This window comes from Epinephelus fuscoguttatus, linkage group LG22 (genome assembly GCF_011397635.1).
Source record: "Epinephelus fuscoguttatus linkage group LG22, E.fuscoguttatus.final_Chr_v1".
Classification (NCBI taxonomy): domain Eukaryota; kingdom Metazoa; phylum Chordata; class Actinopteri; order Perciformes; family Serranidae; genus Epinephelus; species Epinephelus fuscoguttatus.
The window spans coordinates 34,630,194-34,649,723 of NC_064773.1; the positions used below are offsets into that span (position 1 = coordinate 34,630,194).

General features: G+C 42.6%; 1 protein-coding gene across 1 annotated transcript in view; it reads left to right on the forward strand.

Moving 5' to 3' along the window:
• The window catches only part of tmtc1 (transmembrane O-mannosyltransferase targeting cadherins 1), a 301,187-nt gene that overhangs the window by 81,875 nt on the left and 199,782 nt on the right, over positions 1-19,530 (forward strand). The window contains exon 4 of the mRNA XM_049567069.1: positions 2,475-2,651. Coding sequence (XP_049423026.1) covers positions 2,475-2,651 — 177 coding nt within the window. The remainder of the gene's footprint in view (positions 1-2,474; positions 2,652-19,530) is intronic.

A 19,530-nucleotide genomic window follows, 5' to 3' on the forward strand; every position in this document is an offset into this window, starting at 1 on the left:
GTCCTCCCTCTGCTGGGAGCCAGGTCCCCAGCGTCCCCTAATTACAACAGAAACTCACCCCTTTTTCCACCAAACCGTGATTTACAGTTCTCTGACAGTCACATCGGATCCGGGCGCCTAAAGGCCTGCAGCTTCTCTTTGTAACTCCCGACTTTGTCCGTTCTCTCCCGGTTCCCCGGTCTCCTGCTCGTGCACCATGTGAACCGCTGTATCTGCTCCAAAAGAGACTCCAGGTGTTTAATAACTGACACTGGGAACCCCCTCTTCGCCATGTCCCCGGTCGACTCCTCCACTGATCCGTACAGAACCATCCCCTCGGGGTAAAAAACTCTTAACCGGGCCGGGAACGGAGTCTGAAATCTGATTTTCTTCTCCTTCAGCACCGACTTCGCATCGGCATATTCCCTTCATTTTTTCAACACATCAGGCGCATAGTTGTGGTCCAGATTAACCCTTTTTTCGTGAAGTTGAAATCCATGCTTCTGCCAGGCCAGTCTCAATATCTCCTCTTTCATCCTGTAGCTTGACAATTTGGCTACAGTTGACCTTGGTGGAGCTCCCGATGGCAGCTTCGGCATCAAGGCACAGTGGGCTCTCTCCACCCGCAGCTCAAAGGAGTCCTGGAGCCCCAGACCCCTCCGGAGCAAGTGCTCCACGTATTCCACCATCGACGGAGAGTCCTCCTCAGCCCCCTCTTTAACTCCGTAGATTCTGATGTTCTCTCTCCTGGAGCAGCTCTCCAAATCCGTCAGCTTTTCATCCATCCTTCCATCGAGTTTCGGCGGTGTTGATCCTTTTTTCAGCCTCCTCGATTCTTGTGTTAGTTTTGTTTATATCCTCTCGAATCTCTCTCAGCTGCTGACTGCTATCTCTCCTAAACTCCCTCAGTTCTTTCAATATAAGACCCAGGCCCGCTTCTTCCGCCAGGTCCTCGTCGTTGTCCGATTGCGTGTCGTTGTCCTCCATTATGCTGCTAGCCGGGGGCTCCTGGCTAACTTCGTCTCGCTCAAGTAACTCCAACTGCGTTGCCTTTTTTGGCTTTAATTTAGGCATCCTCGAGACCCACAATGCTAAGACGACCTGTACTTAAAGTTTTAAAACTGTTCGAGTTGTAGTGGGTAACTTTAACTCAAAATGACGGGAGCCCGTTTTCTTACGCCGCCATCGCCTCGCTTGCCCAACCGGAAGTCCCCCACAAACTGTCATTTCTTCGGAAGTTTTTGACAGGTTTAAGGGTTGAGCACACACTCACTGATCATCATTAGAAAAGCTCAACATCACTCTGTTTATGCTCTCAAAAACTTTGATGCCACAAATAACTAATCTGAGACAACTAGGATTTGTACCCAGGTTCATTGGAAACTCTGACTTAACCATCTCACTGTTAAGAAGCAGAGAAAATGATTAAATTATAGCCTGAATTTTTCTTAATAAGCAACATGTTAGTCTGGGGGTTTAAACTCTTGTCCCCTCACAGAGTTGGTGATTAAAACTAAACTTTCATCTCTGTCAGAGAAAACTGATCCAAGTTCAGGCTGTTGACTTACAGCACAGCTACACACACAGATAACTGAGCCTCCTACCTGCCTGTCAAACTGCATCAACCCATAAACCTTCCTGAGTCCGGACTGAGTGGAATCCTGCAGGGATCAGCTGTGAAGTCCGGCGGTTGGTGACTGCTCGCTCCACTGCTGTTTATCGGCTAACAAGCGCAGCTAAGTGCTTACAGCCACCGCTGCAACTGACAAACTCCACAAATCCATTCATCAGTTCCACCATCCACAGTCAGACACACACTGCTGATTATTTACTGCTGAATTACAGCTCACAACTCGCACCAATTGCTGACCCTACTCTGGTGTGTGTGTGTGTTTTTTTGCTGGCTAGCAAAACATCTTGGCGCAGACTATTTATTGGAGTTTACCAGCCTGCTGCTCATGAGTCTCGTCTTGTCATAGATTTAATCTTAGTTTTTATTATCAAGATCTAATTTTAGCTTGTCATTGTCTTGTTTTTGTCACGAAAAAAGGTCACTGACAAAAAAAATTGTCATAGTTTTCATCAACAAAATTAACACTAATGATAAGGGTAATTAATAGCGTTAATAATAAGTTACAGCCCTTTTTTTCTGACAAATGTTACCAATTGGCATTCAGCCTATGACTACCTTTTTAACAGCGCTTGTATCTGTGATTCGGTTTATTTTATTGCACAAATGCGAAAGTTACTTTTTCTGAACCCTGAATATGAACATTTGAATGTGTCATTTCTTATTTGTAGCCTAGACACAGATCTTAGTTAACATAATGACGCAGTCTATTTTACTAATTTTAATCATGCCACAATGTGACTGTAATTACTAAATGAACAGTGAGTGTCTTGTCCTCCTGTCATCCTCTCTCTGTGACTGGGTTGAGTCTAACATTATGAATCATTCTTATCCTACCTTCTCTCTCTCTGTCTCTATCTCTCAGGAGTGTGGGTGTGTGTTACTCAGAGGACTCTCTGCCCTCCACAGTGTCAGCATTGTGTCTGCTCCTCACTTTGTTGCTGGGCACCTGCGCCATGCTGGTCAAGGAGACGGGCATCACTGTGTTCGGAGTGTGTGTGCTCTACGACGCCCTGGTGCTGTGCCGCAAGCCCCTCATCTAGTAAGCACACAGTGTTTTTGTTTTGTGTATGTTTAGCTTGTTTTTTTTTCATATCCTGATTTATGAGGCGAGAGATGCTTGGCTTTTTATTTCAGGGTGTCCGCGGGGTCTTAAAAAGTATTAAAAGTTGATAAATCAAATGTCGGAAAAATAATCAATCAATCAATTCAATCAATTTTATTTATAAAGCCCATATCACAAATCACAGTTTGCCTCACAGGGCTTTACAGCATACGACATCCCTCTGTCCTTATGACCCTCGCAGCAGATAAGGGAAAAACTCCCCCCAAAAAAACCCTTTAATGGGGAAAAAAACGGTAGAAACCTCAGGAAGAGCAACTGAGGAGGGATCCCTCTTCCAGGATGGACAGACGTGCAATAGATGTCGTACAGAACAGATCAACATAATAAATTAACAGTAATCCGTATGACACAATGAGACAGAAAGAGAGAGAGAGAGAGATGCAGGTAATGACAGTAGCTTACAACAACATTATTGAAAGTAATAATATTATAGTTATAGTTCTGGCTACTGTGGTACAATATGTTGAAAGTATGTATTAATATCTGACAGTATACATGTGTGACAATAATCATATGTGTATAATAACAGTGGAAGTATGACTAATGACTAATGATGGCAGCAGCAGCAGGAGGCATCTGGCAGGACCACGGCAGCAGCACAACCACACACGTCACGCTGTCCAGGCACCGCTGCGATATGAGTTGATCTGAGAGACAGTGGAGCACAAAGGCTCTGGAGAAGAAGCCGAGTTAGTGACATCCAGAATGGCCGAGTTAGCAAGATGCAGTAATAGAATACGAGAGAGAGAGAGAGAGAGAGAGAGAGAGGGAGAGAGAGAAGGAGAGAAGGTGCCCGGTGTATTATAGGGGGCCCCTCCGGCAGACTAGGCCTAAGTCAGCCTAACTAGGGCCTGGTACAGGGCAAGCCTGAGCCAGCCCTAACTATAAGCTTTATCAAAGAGGAAAGTCTTAAGTCTAGTCTTAAATGTGGAGACGGTGTCTGCCTCCCGGACCGTAACAGGAAGATGATTCCACAGGAGAGGAGCCTGATAGCTGAAGGCTCTGGCTCCTGATCTACTTTTGGAGACTTTAGGGACCACGAGTAACCCTGCGTTCTCAGAGCACAGTGTTCTGGTGGGATAATATGGCACTATGAGCTCTCTAAGATATGATGGAGCTTGACCATTTAGAGCTTTATAAGTTAACAGTAGGATTTTAAATTCAATTCTGGATTTTACAGGGAGCCAGCGCAGAGAAGCTAAAACAGGAGAAATATGATCTCGTTTCTTAGTTCCTGTTAGTACACGTGCTGCTGCATTCCGAATTAGCTGGAGAGTTTTTAAGGACTTACTAGAGCTACCTGATAATAGAAAGTTACAGTAATCCAGCCTAGAGGTAACAAAAGCGTGGACCAATTTTTCTGCATCTTTTCGGGTCAGGATAGGCCTAATTTTCGTAATATTACGCAGATGAAAAAATGCAGTCTGTGAGGTTTGTTTTAAATGAGAATTAAAAGACAGATCTTGGTCAAATATTACTCTGAGGTTTCTTACGGTAGTGCTAGAGGCCGTAAGGCCATTAAAAAGTATTAAAAAGTCCTAATCGCGATTTTATGGGTGCTGCTGAGCGAGAAAAAAAAAAAGTCCAAAAAAGTTAATAACTTACAAATTATGGCGAAAAGGTAGGTTTTTGCAGCCCTAGAATTAAAATAAAAATATTCACAAACGAAAAAACACTTCTGGTTGCTGATAAGTAACTTTTGATTTAACACTAAAAATTAAAACCCTTGGCGCACACTGCAGCGCAAGCAGACAGATGCGCGACTCAGAGCAGCATGTGTCACTGACACCAGACTCAGAGCGCAGCAGACTGGTGGAAAATGTCACCATTGGCATATTATTTTACATCAATAAAATCTATTTTATCATTATTTTGAGTCAACATGTTGAAACAATTTAGTCGTCTGTGTTCAAGCAGGATAATAGGTCTCCATTCATTGCACGTTGGGCTTTCTAGTTCCTTGTCGGAGATGTTTTCTTTTTTAATAACCAACCAAAAACAATCAATCAATTAAAAACACAAACTGGAACTGGATCATGAAATCTTATATGCCTAACACACATTGCATCTTCTTCTTTGAGTTTACATATGGCTAAAGGGGAAAAAAATAACAAGGCCGAATATTCGATTATTTTTTTTAAATAAATCCCACATGCAAGGGGCTAGCCATAAGGTTGTTATTTTCAATCAATCAATCAAACTTTATTTGTATAGCACTTTTCATATATTAAAAATGCAGCACAAAGTGCTTCACAGAATAAAAACAAACAAAAATAATACATACAGTACATATTGAAAACCCGCCCCTCCCACCCCCACATATAAACACACACACACACACACACACACACACACACACACATACACACGCACACACACACACACATAGTCAATATAGTCAATAACATGGCTGGGCACTGAGGAGCCAGGCCAACTAACTCTTGGAACAATTAAAAGGCCGGTGCCGGAGGACCTCAGGATCCGCGAGGTTGATATGATAAAAGCAGGTCAGATAAATAAGATAGCCCAAGACCGTTAAGACATTTAAAAACTAGTAAAAGAACCTTAAAATCGATCCTGAAACACACGGGGAGCCAATGCAGCGATTGTAAAACTGGTGAAATGTGCTCCCGCCCTCTGGTCCTCGTCAGCACTTGTGCGGCTGAGTTTTGGAGTAGCTGCAGGTTAGAGATGGTCTTTTTGAGAAGACCAGACAGCAGGGCATTACAGTAATCTAAACGACAAGAGATAAAAGCATGCATCAGCACCTCCGTGTTAGCCTGAGAGAGAAACGGGCAGACTCTGGCTATATTCTTAAGATGATAAAAACCTGTCTTTGTTATATTTTTGATGTGTGGAATAAAACTAAGTCAAAAATGACGCCCAGGTTCTTTACACATTGTGAAGGTTTAAAATCTTGTAGTTTTGGTAAAAGTTTCTCTCTGGCCTTCAGGACCAATAATTAAAACCTCTGTTTTGTCCTGGTTGAGCTGTAGGAAATTCACTGCCATCCATGACTTGATATCTAAAATGCAGTTAAAAAGGGTATCAACTGGCCCTGTGTCATCAGGAGACACGGCGATGTACAGCTGTGTGTCATCTGCGTAACTGTGGAAGCTGATGCCGTGCCTCCTGATGACGTCCCCAAGGGGAAGCATGTAGAGTTTAAAAAGAGTTGGACCTAAAATTGACCCTTGGGGCACCCCACACCTAATTTCATGCGTTCTGGAGGAACATGTATCCATACTTACAAAGAAACAACGATCTGTGAGATAAGAGCTGAACCAGTTAAAAACAGTACCAGAGAGGCCCACCAGGTTTCTGAGTCTGTTTAATAAAATGTGGTGATCTACTGTATCAAAGGCGGCGCTTAGATCCAGTAGTACCAAGACTGTGAGTTTTTGTGAATCAACATTCAACCTGATATCATTTAAAATCTTTGAAAGGGCTGTCTCGGTACTGTGGTTCATCCTAAAACCAGATTGATATTTCTCTAAAATACTGTTTCTTTTTAAAAAATCATTTACTTGGTTAAAAACCAGTTCTTCTAAAATCGTACTTAAAAACGGTAAGTTGGATACAGGTCGGTAATTATTAAAAATGTTGGGATCTAAATTACTTTTCTTCAGATGGGGCTTCACCACCGCCGTTTTGAAGGCAGCGGGGAAGACACCCGTCTGAAGAGAGTAATTCACTATATTTAAAATCTGTTCCTCAAAGAATCCATAAAATGTTTTTAAAGTGATGTGGGAATCGGATCTAAAAGGCAAGTTGTTGGGTTTACCTGGGAGAAAACTCGACCAAGTGTCCTTGCATCAACCAGGACAAAACTCTCCAGTGTTTCCTCAGGTAAAAGCAATGATCCAGGTGTGTTAAAAATTACATTCCGTTGGGATAAAAGACTGGACCTGATATCATCGATTTTACTTCTGAAGTGGTCTGCAAAGTCCTCGCAGAGGGCATCTGTTGATATGTTTGATGGTTTATTAAAATTGGTGCTGGTTAAAAGATCGAAGGTGGAGAAAAGAAATTTGGGGTTGTTTTTATGATCGGAAATGAGTTTTGAAAAGTGGGATATTCTTGCCTGTTTGACTGTTTTATTGTAGGTTTTGAGTTGTTTGCGTAATATTTCAAAATGAACTGTCAATTTGGTTTTTCTGCACCTCCTCTCTGCACTCCTGCATTTTCTGTTCAGTCTTTTGATGTTATCATTTCTCCACGGGGGTGTAGGTTTTGTTTTTATGATTTTGGTTAAAAGTGGAGCCACTGAATCCAGCGTTGACTTTAATTTACTGTTAAAATTGTCCACTATAAAATCACAGGTGCAGGTAAAATTTCAGCAGGAGTGCTCTGTAAAATCTCGATAAAATTTGCAGCCACTTCAGAAGTTAGGTAGCGTTTCCTCACTGTTCTCACCGGGGCCTCCTCTTGGTTAAAACTGGTGATGTTAAAATACACACAGTAGTGGTCAGACACAGCCAGGTCAACAACAGAGGACACACCAGTGGACAGGCCATATTATGACCAGGTCCAGGGTGTGTCCTCTGTTGTGAGTCGGCTGTGTGACGTGCTGTTTAAAATCCATGCAGGTTAAAAGGTTTAAAAATTCTCTGGACATTGGATCCGAGGCATTATCAACAAGTAAATTAAAATCACCAGTTATTAAAATTCTGTTATAGGTGGTGTGTATGATTGTTAATAGTTCTGAAAAATCAGTGATAAAAGAGGTGGAATGGTGGGGTGGTCTGTAAACTGTGATACAAAGAATAGGAGGGCTGCCAAAAACAAAGGCATGATACTCAAATGATGAGTAGCTGTTAAAATAAACTTCAGTAGAGTGCAGCGAATTTTTAGTGACTGAAGCAGTTCCGCCTCCTTTTATACGCCCCCTAGTAGAAAATAAAAAATTAAAATTTTGAGGGCAGGCCTCGGTGAGAACAACAGGTGCATCAGTGCCAAGCCATGTCTCTGTTAAAAGAATACTGTCCAACTTGTTATCTAAAATCAGGTCATTTATGATAAAAGTTTTATTTAAAAGAGAGCGCACGTTCAGCACGGCCAGGTTAATGTCTGTGCTGAACGTGCGCTCATCATCACAATGTGGTGAGTGTGGAGCAGGTGTGAGGGGGAACTAAGTTTTTGGGGTTGCTATTGGTCCATGGTGAAGTTGTTCTGTTAAATCTATTTGAAATTCTGACTGGGATGGATGTGGATGTGGGAGTGGGTTGGGGATGAACCAAAGAGGAAACCAGGGGGGCGTGTGCTTCCAATGTATGTCAGTCACATGGGGCACACTGAACAGCGTGCTGAATGTTAGCCGCTAACATGCGGTTGCCCAGCCTGCTCGGGTGAAGCCCGTCAGCCGTGAAAAAAGAGGACCAGTTCCAAAATAAGTTAAAGTTGTCGATAAAAGTGAAACCATAGGTACAGGCAGCCTGGACCCATGAATTGAGGGAGAGTAGCCGACTGAAGCGTTCTGCCCCACGGGACAGTGTTGGCAGGGGACCGCTGATAAAGACCGACTTACCACAGTTTTTTAAAAGGTTAAAAAGAGCAACAAAATCCATTTTTGTCTGCTCTGATCGCCGGCGGGCCGTGTCGTTTGAGCCCAAATGGAAAATCAGCGGATTTATGGAGGAAGGGAGTGAATGAAGCAGTTCTGGAAGTTTGTCAACGATGACCGGAACTATGGCTCCAGGAAAGCAATGAGTTGTGGCGCTGAAAAAACGAATATTCCTGATGATGCTGTCTCCAAACAACACGGTGGAAGGAGGGAAAAGAGGACGAAGAGGAACACGATGGGGATTGGGTGACTCACATGAGGCAGGTGGACGGTCCATGCTGCGTGACCAGGGGGGCAGGAGCGGCGGCGACTCGGTGGTCCCGGTCCCGGCCCCGGCAGGAGCAGCGCCATCCCGGCTGTGGGAGAGGAGTCCCCCGGAGCGTCTCCGTACAGCCTCCTTTAGGAGCCTCCGACGCACTGCGGAAGCCGATGTCCGGGATGGGAGTCGATGGTCGGATCCTGCAGCCGCGGCACTCCGGTCCACAGGTGCCAGCAACGTTTTGTTGTTGTTTCAGCAAGTTGTCCTTGAATAGCTGATGTTGAGTTGTAGAGCTGTGTTACTCGTTATGACCTGAGGTATATTTTAATAAACCTGCCTTTGGTTTAATTTATTCTTTCAAGCTTTATTCCTTTTCATCTTATCTGAGTTCTGTTGTATGTTTGTGCTCCATTGATTTAATTGCAAACTACAACTCATAACTTGTTTACACCAGAGCTGCCCACTCCCACCATAGACAATTTGTTTTGGAGACAGAAAGTGTGTTTTTTTTTCTTAAACTGTGTGCACAAATCGCTGGAATAAGGAGGACCCTGTTCGATTTTTTTATTATATACGTGGGTATTTGTGTACTTTTATCCATGTGGAAACCAGCTTTATGCTTTTGATACTAGAACATTAGTTCTCCACCTAATTGGACTCATTGGAGTTTTGTCTTTAGGTTTAGTTCAGTCACATTGAGATGATGATTAGGAGTATCAGGGCCCTGACATACCACATGCATATTCGTCTAATTTTGGCAGCAATTTTGTATTAAGTAGTAGTCTTTAGACAAAAATGGTTATTAGTTTTTATTTTTCATAGTGTTAGTCTAGTTTTCGTTGACAACAACAAAAAAAAATGTTTGGGTCGATGACATCATATTATTCCGCTTTTAGACATTACTTTTAGTCAAAAATATTTTTCTTTGTTTAAATTAATTCACTTAGGCTAATACAGGTATCAAAAAGTGGAATCAAGGTGACAGGTTGGATCAAGTGTTAAAATCTCAATTAAACACATTTTTTTTTGTGTAAGTGCAAATCATTTCTCCAAGAAGCTTTATGAGCACAGACTTACTGATTATCATTTGAAAAGTTCAAAATCTCTCAATTTCTCATTTCAAAAAAATTGAGACCACAAAACCTAATTTAATACAACTAGTCACTTTAAACTCTGACAAATATGCTGAAAAGTTAATAAACAATGTCCTAATCTTTTACTCTTATGAAAACAGAGACTTGTTTGCTACATTAGCTAACTAGCTAACCATGTAGCTTCTTAATACCTTTTCAGCTTAATGGAAACTAATGCATGTGCATGTATTCTAAACAAACAGTTTTGTTAAGGACTCGCAGCTTGGTACGGCCTCCAGCAAACAATTCCCAATATTTTGTGTTGACTTGCTCTATACATGGGAATAACTCGCATCACATGCACCTGAAATCACTGAATTAATGAATAAACTTCTGCCAGTACATCCTCTGTGTCATACATACACGGAGGATCTCAATGCTCATTGGCTATTGCGGCGTGAAGTGGTCGCTGAAGTTCATATTTTTCAACTCTCGTGAATAATCATATGATGCAAAATTGTGCTAACAGCTTCATTCGCACCATTTAATTTTCGTATTTCACGTCATTCTTGTTGTGTCCATCAGGTCCATTGCACTGCCTGGCAGGAAATTGTATCAAATCGTGTCTTTACATTGACTTTACATGTAATTCACTCACGTGAGTTGTCTCGTGAGCAGCTCAGCATTAACTTGGCTTTATTACTCCTTGTTGCTTGTTAGCTTGCAGACTTTGTGTCTGCTGCAGACACTTACCTGTCTAGTCACTTCTACCAATTAGAGCCCTGTTCTGTGTCTGCTTTGAGCAGACTACATTTGGTGATGTGATCAGAGGGTCTTTTCTGCTATAAGCATGCAGAGAAGTGAGGAGAAGTGGAGGAGGGGCAGGCAGGTCCTCCAGCAGCAGTGGCCCTCCTTGCTGGCAGTCCCTAGAGAAAGAGAAAGGGAGAGCGGGAAGTTGCTTTTTTTGTTGACCTGGTGACATCACAGGGTCACATGCCACAAGGACCAATGGTGACTGAAGAATGGCTCCATAGGTAGGGTCTCAATTGGGTAGGTTCTTGACTGTGGGAAACAGCGTTCTACAGCTTTTGTCTTTAGGATAAACTGGTCCTCAGCAGTCATTTTAAGTAGGCAGAGTTTACAAGCAATGTTAGTGTTGAACCAATCAGCTGTGGAGTCAAGTGTTCCCAACATAGCAGTCTGTTAGAAGAATTGTAGTACCCTCTTCAGATGTTTATTTTGCAAAGGGAAAAAATTAGAAAGTATTCTGATAAGGCAGGTAAAAGGGACAGAGGACAACTCATTTTCAAGCACTGAGTACCATACATTGCATAGAATGTTACAATATCATGGATGTTTACCTCGTCTGTAATTACGAAGGCTGGGTATCATTTAAAAAAGTATGATACCAATAGTAATACCAGTACCCTTGAAGTGATACCAATACTAGGGGCACACACAAATACTGTCATATACCAAATATCTCTGTGAAATTCCAGGAAGATATGAAAAATTAGATACTGCCTGGTTCCCTTACTTAGATGTCACTAATGATCCCAGATTGAGAGAGAGAGAGAGAGAGAGAGAGAGAGAGAGAGAGAGAGGTAAGCCTGTGTAATAGCAGTGGTAGTGGTGTAAAGCTCACAGAAGGCTGCTGCACTGCGATAATGCCAGCTAACATGTGTGGAGGGATACAGATGTCTTTCTTCAGGATTATGATCTGTGTGTGTGTGTGTGTGTGTGTGTGTGTGTGTGTGTGTGTGTGTGTGTGTGTGTTTGTGTGTCTCTTTCTCTCTCTCTCTCTCTCTGTGACTCAGAGCTGAAGTAAACAAACTGTGTTGACAGTGTTCCTGCCTCAGCTAAAAGTATGAGAGCAGTCAGGTGGGGAATGCCTTACTGTTGCGGCCTTTTGGTGCTTAGATTGTCTTTAGACCCTGGTTTGAATCAGCTGCTAGTTGGTCTGCTTCCTGAGAGACAACACTCACACGCAGTGCAAAGCATCAGCATCTTTGTAAAGACAGGTCGGACATTTTAGACGGCACACACAAGCATTTTCATTATTTAGATACTACAGAGCAGTTTCATTAGTCTTGAAGAGGGTTTAAGCACTTGTTTTAATTAATGTGCACACAGACATACATGCATGCACAAGAGGAGGCTTTGCGTAATTGAGAAAAAAAAATCTGTATTTGAGAATTACCATAAAACTTTAATTAAAGCTGAGCTCCAATGAAACAGTCCCTTTTAGCAGCCAGGTGTGGTGACATGTTTTGACAGATAAATGCAAGTCTAAATAAAATGCCGGGTCTGGTCGCCATGACACTGTGAAGCAGTTCATTTGTGTAGAAGTTTCTCAGATGTATAAAACCACTGAAAGCCCACCAGGTCATCAGCAACCTGATTGAACTAGTTCTCAGCTGATAAGATTCAGTGTTGGGAACGTTACTTTAAAAAAGTAATCAGTTATAGTTACTCTTTACTTTCCCCAAAAAGTAACTGAGTTATAAAAGTAACTAATTACCTCGAAAAGTAACTATAGTGTTACTTTTTTTTAAAATGCTCAAATATGTCAAATTGCTTGGACCCCCCTTAATGGAAGAAAGAATGAATGAATGAAAGAAGCTGCATATAACAGGCCATTTTACTTTGACTGACAGTGCTGGTATGCTGAAAAAGATCTGAATGATGAGTACATATTTCACACAGAATCTGAATCTGCACACTGCCTTTGAATCGTCCCCCTCTTGAAGTCAAATCTTTTAATCCTCTCTCTTTCTACAAATCTTTATTGTATTCTTTCCATATTTTGTACTGAGGTTCAGTGTAATAACACTTGTGCCTGCTAGGCAGTGTCTTGGAGCTATGTTGGAGAGTGTTGACACATGTAACAGGGTGTGTAATGTGAAGCTTGAAGTAAAGCAGCCATCTGAAAAACACACCTGAAGTCTCCTGACTCTTTTTGGGATTATAAAACCTTCTACTTGGTGTCAGAAAGCGGCGAACCTACTGTGAGTAAAAAGTAGGTACAGGGCAGTGTTAGTTAGGGAAGAAAGTGTCTGAAATAGTCCGGTTGAAACGGGCATTGTTTATCTGGCTGGCGCGGTGGCTAAGCTAAAGCTACGGAGCTAACCGTGACCAGCTGAGGCGCATGGTGGCCCGGGGAGAGACGGGGAGAGGTGATGGATCAAATATTCTCCATAGCACCTCCCGGTAACTTCACTTTTGAGGAGCTCAGCTCATGGCCGCAATGGATAAGACGTTCGAGAGGTACAGATTAGCGTCAGGGCTAAGTGGAAAAACAGAAGATTACCAAGTCAACTCCCTCCTTTACATAATGGGCAACAAGCGCAACAACATTCTCAGCACACTGCCACTGACGGACCAACAAAAGGCAGTCTATGAGGACGTGAGAAAAGCCTTTGATGAATATTTTGTTGGTAAGCACAACGTGATCTATGAATGTGCCAAGTTTAATAGCAGACAGCAACTGCTCTGAGGGGAACACCCAGAAATTGAAGGTGCCAATGTGGATGCCATAAACACAGGCAGGTGGAGACTGGTGGTGTACATATCACGAAGCCTGTCACCCACAGAGGTCCAGTATACAGAAATAGAAAAAGAAGCTCTAGCAGCAACATGGGCCTGTGAGCGACTCAGCTCATATCTGCTAGGCCTGGACTTCACAGTGAGAACTGACCATAAACCATTAATCTCACTGCTAGGCTCTCGGTCCTTAGATGATCTACCTCCAAGAATCCTCAGATTTAGGCTAAGACTGATGAGGTTCAGCTACAGAATCATACATGTCCCAGGCAAAAAAACTTGTCACTGCAGATGCTCTCTCAAGAGCCCCTCAAGGACTAGAGAACAGAGAGGCCAACAGCAGCTTGGAACATGAATGCTGTGCCTACACTGACCATATTCTACGACATCTACCTGCCACTGAACATAAACTAGTTCATATCAGGGAAGCTCAGAACACAGACAGCGTTTGTAAGCAGCTGAGAACATACATAGAGAAAGGCTGGCCCCCTCACAGGAGAAGCGTCCCAGAGCACCTTCAGTCGTTTTGGCCAGAGAAAAATGACATTCATATAGCAGAGGGCCTGCTTCTCAAAGGAGAGAGGATTCTGATCCCTGGATGCATACTCGGACATCTCGGTGCACCTCCATGATTAATATCTCCTCGTCCATGGTGTTAACGGGGTGAAATGACGTCTGAAAACCTCTGACCTGTTGACTTCAGGCCTGCCTCTGCCCATTATGTAGTTTTCAAGGTGTAGTGCAGGGAAATATGATCCGCCGTGAACACTGTGTATTTTATTTTGAAAATTAACCGGATGTTTTATTTTGTTTCTGTGCATGACTTCCTGCCCCACACGATCTGCTCTGTGCTAAATTTGCTGTGTTGTGCTCTGGCGTCCGGCAAAAATAGAAGTCCTGCGTATCTGTTGCTGAGATGGAGCCGGAACACAGCACAGCTGCAGCTGGTGGAAACACACACTTTGACTAGAATTGAATCCTATTGGCTCAGCTGCCGTGCTGTAGGGCAGATGCAACCAACACACATCTGGTGGAAACTGGGGGTAAGAGATAGGGTGAGGAGCTCAGATGTGCGGTGATAGCTAGGAGTAAAACTGCTGCTTTCTTGTGATGAAAAAGGTCAGTTGAGGTGATTCGGGCATCTGATCAGAATGCTTCCCAGGCGCCTCCTGTTAGAGGTATTCTGGGCACTGGCAGGAGGCCCTGGGGCAGACCCAGAACATGCTGGAGGGATTACATAGCTCATCTGGCTTGGGAATGCCCTGGGGTCCCCCAGGAGGAGCTGGAAAGCATCACTGGGGAGACGGGCGTCTGGGCTTTCTTTAACAATGGTTTGTATTAGGGCTGCACGATTATGGCCAAAATGATAATCACGATTATTTTGATCAATATTGTAATCACGATTATTAATCACGATTATTCATTATGTTTGGTAAAACATGTCTTTTTATTGCACTTTCTTTTTTAAAGAAACATTATGTGGACAAGTCTTCAAATTGAAACTTAAAATAATCATAAATCATAAATAATAAAATAAAATTTACCCAAGATAAAGGGCAAAAATTAAATATGCCAGTGCAAAGTGCAATCATAAAGTGCAAACACTTGAAAAAAATGAAGCCTATGCAGAAAAGGCACATACTACAAGGAAGAGAACATACTAGTACAGGCCTACAGATTTTTGGCGAGAAACACCAGCCTGTCAACACTTTCTGGTTTCAGAGATGACCGAAGGTAGGTCACTATGTTTCCCCCAGTGCTGAAGACCCTCTCGGAAGGGGCACTTATTGCAGGTATGCTCAAATATTTTTTGGCCAGCTTTGACAGTCGCGGGTAGACTCGCTGATGTTCCCTCCACCAGTCCAGTGGGTTCTCCTCACTATCAAGGTCAGCACACTGCAGGTAGGACTGAAGCTCAGAGGCTACAGCTTGGTGAGGAGGATGGGTTGGGCTGGCTCTCTCAGTGATCTTGAAGAAGCTCCCCAAGGTCTTCTTTCTCTTGGATGTGCTGGGTGTATCCTCTGCCCTGTCTGCAGTCCCACCATCACTTGGGCCCTGCTCCTTGAAAAGTACATGGTAAATAAAATATGAATAACAAATTCAGTCAAATGAAATATATTTGACATCCACATTCAGAATGTAGATTACAGCACATTTATTACTTTTCAGCACATTTCAATCCACTTAGTTTCTTGAATTTATGATAAATGGTGTATCTACAATTATTACTTACCATGCTCACAGATGCAGCCATCTCAGACACAAGTCTGGCTTTGATTGGTTCTACCCTGTCCTCACTTGCGTATCGCAGCTTGAAATGGGGATCCAGAGCAGAAGCCATGTTGAGCAGCTCTTGTGTCTCAGGATCCTTGTATTTATCCTCCAGGTAAGTTAGGATTTTTGTCTTGATGGTGTTTGTGAGCTCTGAATCATCATCGTTCACTTTGAGGATGGAGGAACTGAAGAGATGGAGGACTGGCTTCACAAAGGAAACACTGACATACTTGTCACTGGACAGTGCATCAGTAAACTCAGTCAAAGGGTGGAGGGATTTGTGGATTGCTTCGAGGATCTCAGTGTCCTGCCATGATGGGATGAGATGTCTGGACTTTCTGTCAGAAGACAAGACTTGAGAGATGGCCCTCTGCTGCTCCAGGACTCTTTCAATCATTGCCTGTCTTGACCCCCACCTTGTGGGGCATTCTGTCTTCAGCCCATGTTCTGGAAGCTTCAGCTCCTTTTGAGCCCGTGCTAGCTCCTTTTTACGCCTCCAGCTGTCGGAAAAACTGCTCACAAGTTTTTTGCAGATACCTGCTGCACGGTCAATCCGAGGATCTTTCATTGCATTCTCTGTAAAAGAAAATGAGATTCATAATTAAAACAAAATAAAACCTTGCATACACTTCCTTTTACATCTTTTATTTTCATGTGTTGTTTTAAGATTGGATTGAACTGAATTGAACTTTATTGATCCCCGAGGAGGGAAATTAGTTTGTCCCAGCATCACATGAAATAAAAGGCCAAAAACTGTACATAAATAGATACAAATCACCTAAACACACACACAGTAAAATTTTAGTCAGTTAAGATACAGATGTTTTATTTCTTATTTACTTGTTTATTTTATTTTTTTCACTTATTTGTCTGTTATTTTATCTGGTCATTTCTAAAGCATTTTAAATATAAATAAATGCCTACACATTTGATGACCAATCTCCATCATATTAGCACAGAATACATAGGTACGTTCAATTATGTGTACTTTTTTAACTTGTCGTTTTTATTCGTCCTACTCACCAATTGCTAAATGGAGCCTATGGCCAAAGCACTGGAGCCTCATCCATTTATTTAGAGAAGCTGCCTTGACGACGTTAGATCCATTGTCTGTGGTGATGCAGACTTGTCTCTCCTCTTGCAGGCTCCATGAGGCCAGTGCTTCCCGCAGTCCCTGGGCTATAGCTTCTCCTGTGTGATCTTGTGGGAAAAATGACGTCTGCAAGCACCGACTCTTCATTGTAAAATCATCGTCAATATAGTGAATTGTCAGGGACAGGTACGGCTCCATTGTTCTGCTGGACCATAGGTCAGTCGTAGTTGCGAAATACTCGACTGCTGTTATTTCCCTCTCTATTTCCCCCCGACATTTTTCATACAGTGCAGGTAATGCCACTTTGGAGAAATAATTGCGCGAGGGGATCACATATTTCTTGTCCAGTATTTTGACCATGCTTTTGAAGCCTTCGTTGCTCACAGTATTTATTGGACACATGTCTTTGGCCAAATAAAACGTTACTGCATCCGTTATTTCAGCGTGTCTTTGAGAGGTGGATGGATACGGTGTCGCCCGGTGCAGGGTTGCTGTTATGGTTGCCTGGGTTGGTGCTGAACACAGACGGGGATTTGGTGGACCAGCGTTAGCTTTGGCCTTCATGCATTCATCATATGTGGGTTTGTGGTGTTTTTTCAGGTGGTTGAATAAGTTTGTTGTGTTGCCCTGTGGCGCAGACACAACGCTGCGGCACTCTTTGCATAGGACCGGCTTCTGGTCAGCATCACTTTCCGCGAACCCAAAAAACCCACACACAATGGATGTTGAGCCCTTACGAGGCACAAGCAGCTCCTCACCTCCAGATGCTGCTCCCGACATTGCGTCTCACACCCGCTCTCACACTGTTGAATCATTTGAGGCTGCCGCTGCTGCAGGGTACGCTCGCTTGCTGTTTAGGCAGTTTAATGAAGCCCTAACCTTTCGGTCGCCCCCTGGTGGTCGGCTGACTATTGGGTTGAGAAAGTGCTTGATTTGATATGCAACAGAGCCCGCTTTTTAAATGTTAAAATCGCTGACGACCATCTTAATTTAATTGTGGCAGCCAAAATCGTGATCGTGATTAAAATTCGATTAATTGTGCAGCCCTAGTTTGTATGATCAGTGCTTCGGGATCATGTCTTAATGTGCCTAACAATCAGTGAAGTGTAAAGCCTGCACAAAATGAGACAACAAGTCCTTTCTTCATGAAGGTTTTGATTCAACTTTGTGGTCAGTGTGCAGACTGTAGTTTGTATTTCTGTTGAATTACACTGACTACATTCTCCAAAATGACCATGAGGTTGCACCAACACCTCTTTGAAATTGTGTCAACTGAAGCTGATCTTCGTAACCTTCATGAAGGTAGGATATTGCATGACTGTTGCGTAAGACTGCATTAGTTTCAGCAATCTGTATGTAATGAACTGGCGAGTGAGTGTACATCACATTAAGAAACTTAAAGTACCATTTCATTATTGGTTTGGAGTTAATTACTTCACATGCAATTTGAGCAGATGGTGCACAGCCAGACAGTTTGGGAAGCATTATTTACACAAAGTAATATAAAAGCAAAGTCTGCTGCACAGACGCTTCAAGCTTATTGAGAAGAATAGAGCTACATAATATCTATCTATGAAAGCCCGCGAGAAAAGAAGACAACAGCTACTTGCCCACAGGAAATAGTGTGATATTTAAAAGCAAAAATGAAGAAGATATACTCTTTTAATCCCCGAGGGAAAATTCTATTTTTTCACTTTGTTGTCATATACAGACAGGCCTGAAATACACACACATGCACAAACAGGACCTATACAGGCACTGAATTGAGAGATGTCAGAGCGAGGGGGCTGCTCATGCATGGATGCCCCAGGCGGCTGGGGGTTTGGAGGTGAGGTAGTGCCTCTTCAGCAACCAGTCCACGCTTATTTGGTATTGGTAATATTTGGTCCAAATGGGGACTTGAACTGGCAACCCCCTGGTTCCCAACCCAGAACGTTTAGACTGAGCTGCTGCTGCCCCTAATATCAGTTACCAGTCCTTAGAAATATATGATAGTGGCTGATTTCAACAAGATTAAAATTGCTAAAATCCAGTGTCCAGTATAGTTCCAGTATATAATTCAACATATTTAAAACACACAAGAGTAATTATGGCAAATGTTTGGGATTCCTGTTAGTGCTTGTTAATAACTAGGGATGCACAATATTGGATTTTTTGCCAATATCTGATATGCCAATATGTAACAAGTCATTTGACTGATGACCCATGTTTATATGAATACTTTTCAGTGTATGCAATATTCATACATTGTGCAAATTAAGAAAAAGCATGTTGGCCGATACTGATAGTTTATTTTAAAGCCAGTATCTTCAGATACTGATGATGTGGTGGTATTATCATGCATCCCTATTAGTAACACCTGCTTTAGTAGAAGGGCATAGTTTTTGTTAATGTAACATGCATTCCTGGTATGTTTTTTAGTGTTGTGGAAATATATGTATATGTGAATTAGCACAGGCATGTTGTGACATCTCTGATAGTGGAGGAACCAATGGCTGGATCACAGCAGTAATAACCAGAACCAGAAATAGCCTGCATGCTATTAGTATGCTAATACAGTCAGCAGGAGGCGTCACCCACCCTTTCACCTGCAATGTAGAATTGCTTGAGGCATGTCAAGTAAACGTGTATAATGTGAAATAATTGAGAGAGCTCTTAATGAGGATATTTGGATTGGATCCTAATTAGCAGCCATCAGAGTCCCAAGATTCCTGACATAAAGAACTCTCTGAGACTTTGGAACCCCACTGGATAGGATTTACACAGGGGAACTCGAGTTAAGATTAATTTAGACAGAAAACAGTGAGACCCGTGAACAAAGTAAATGGCTACACACTCTTTTATAAGTGATACATTTTTGAAGTCAGAGTTAAAATCCGAAAGTTTCTGGAAGAAAGAAAGTTTCTAAGCATGAAGTTCATTCCTGACCTTGTGGGTAATAGTTTGACCCACCCAAAAAATTAACCCTATGGCCCCGAACGACGCATAGT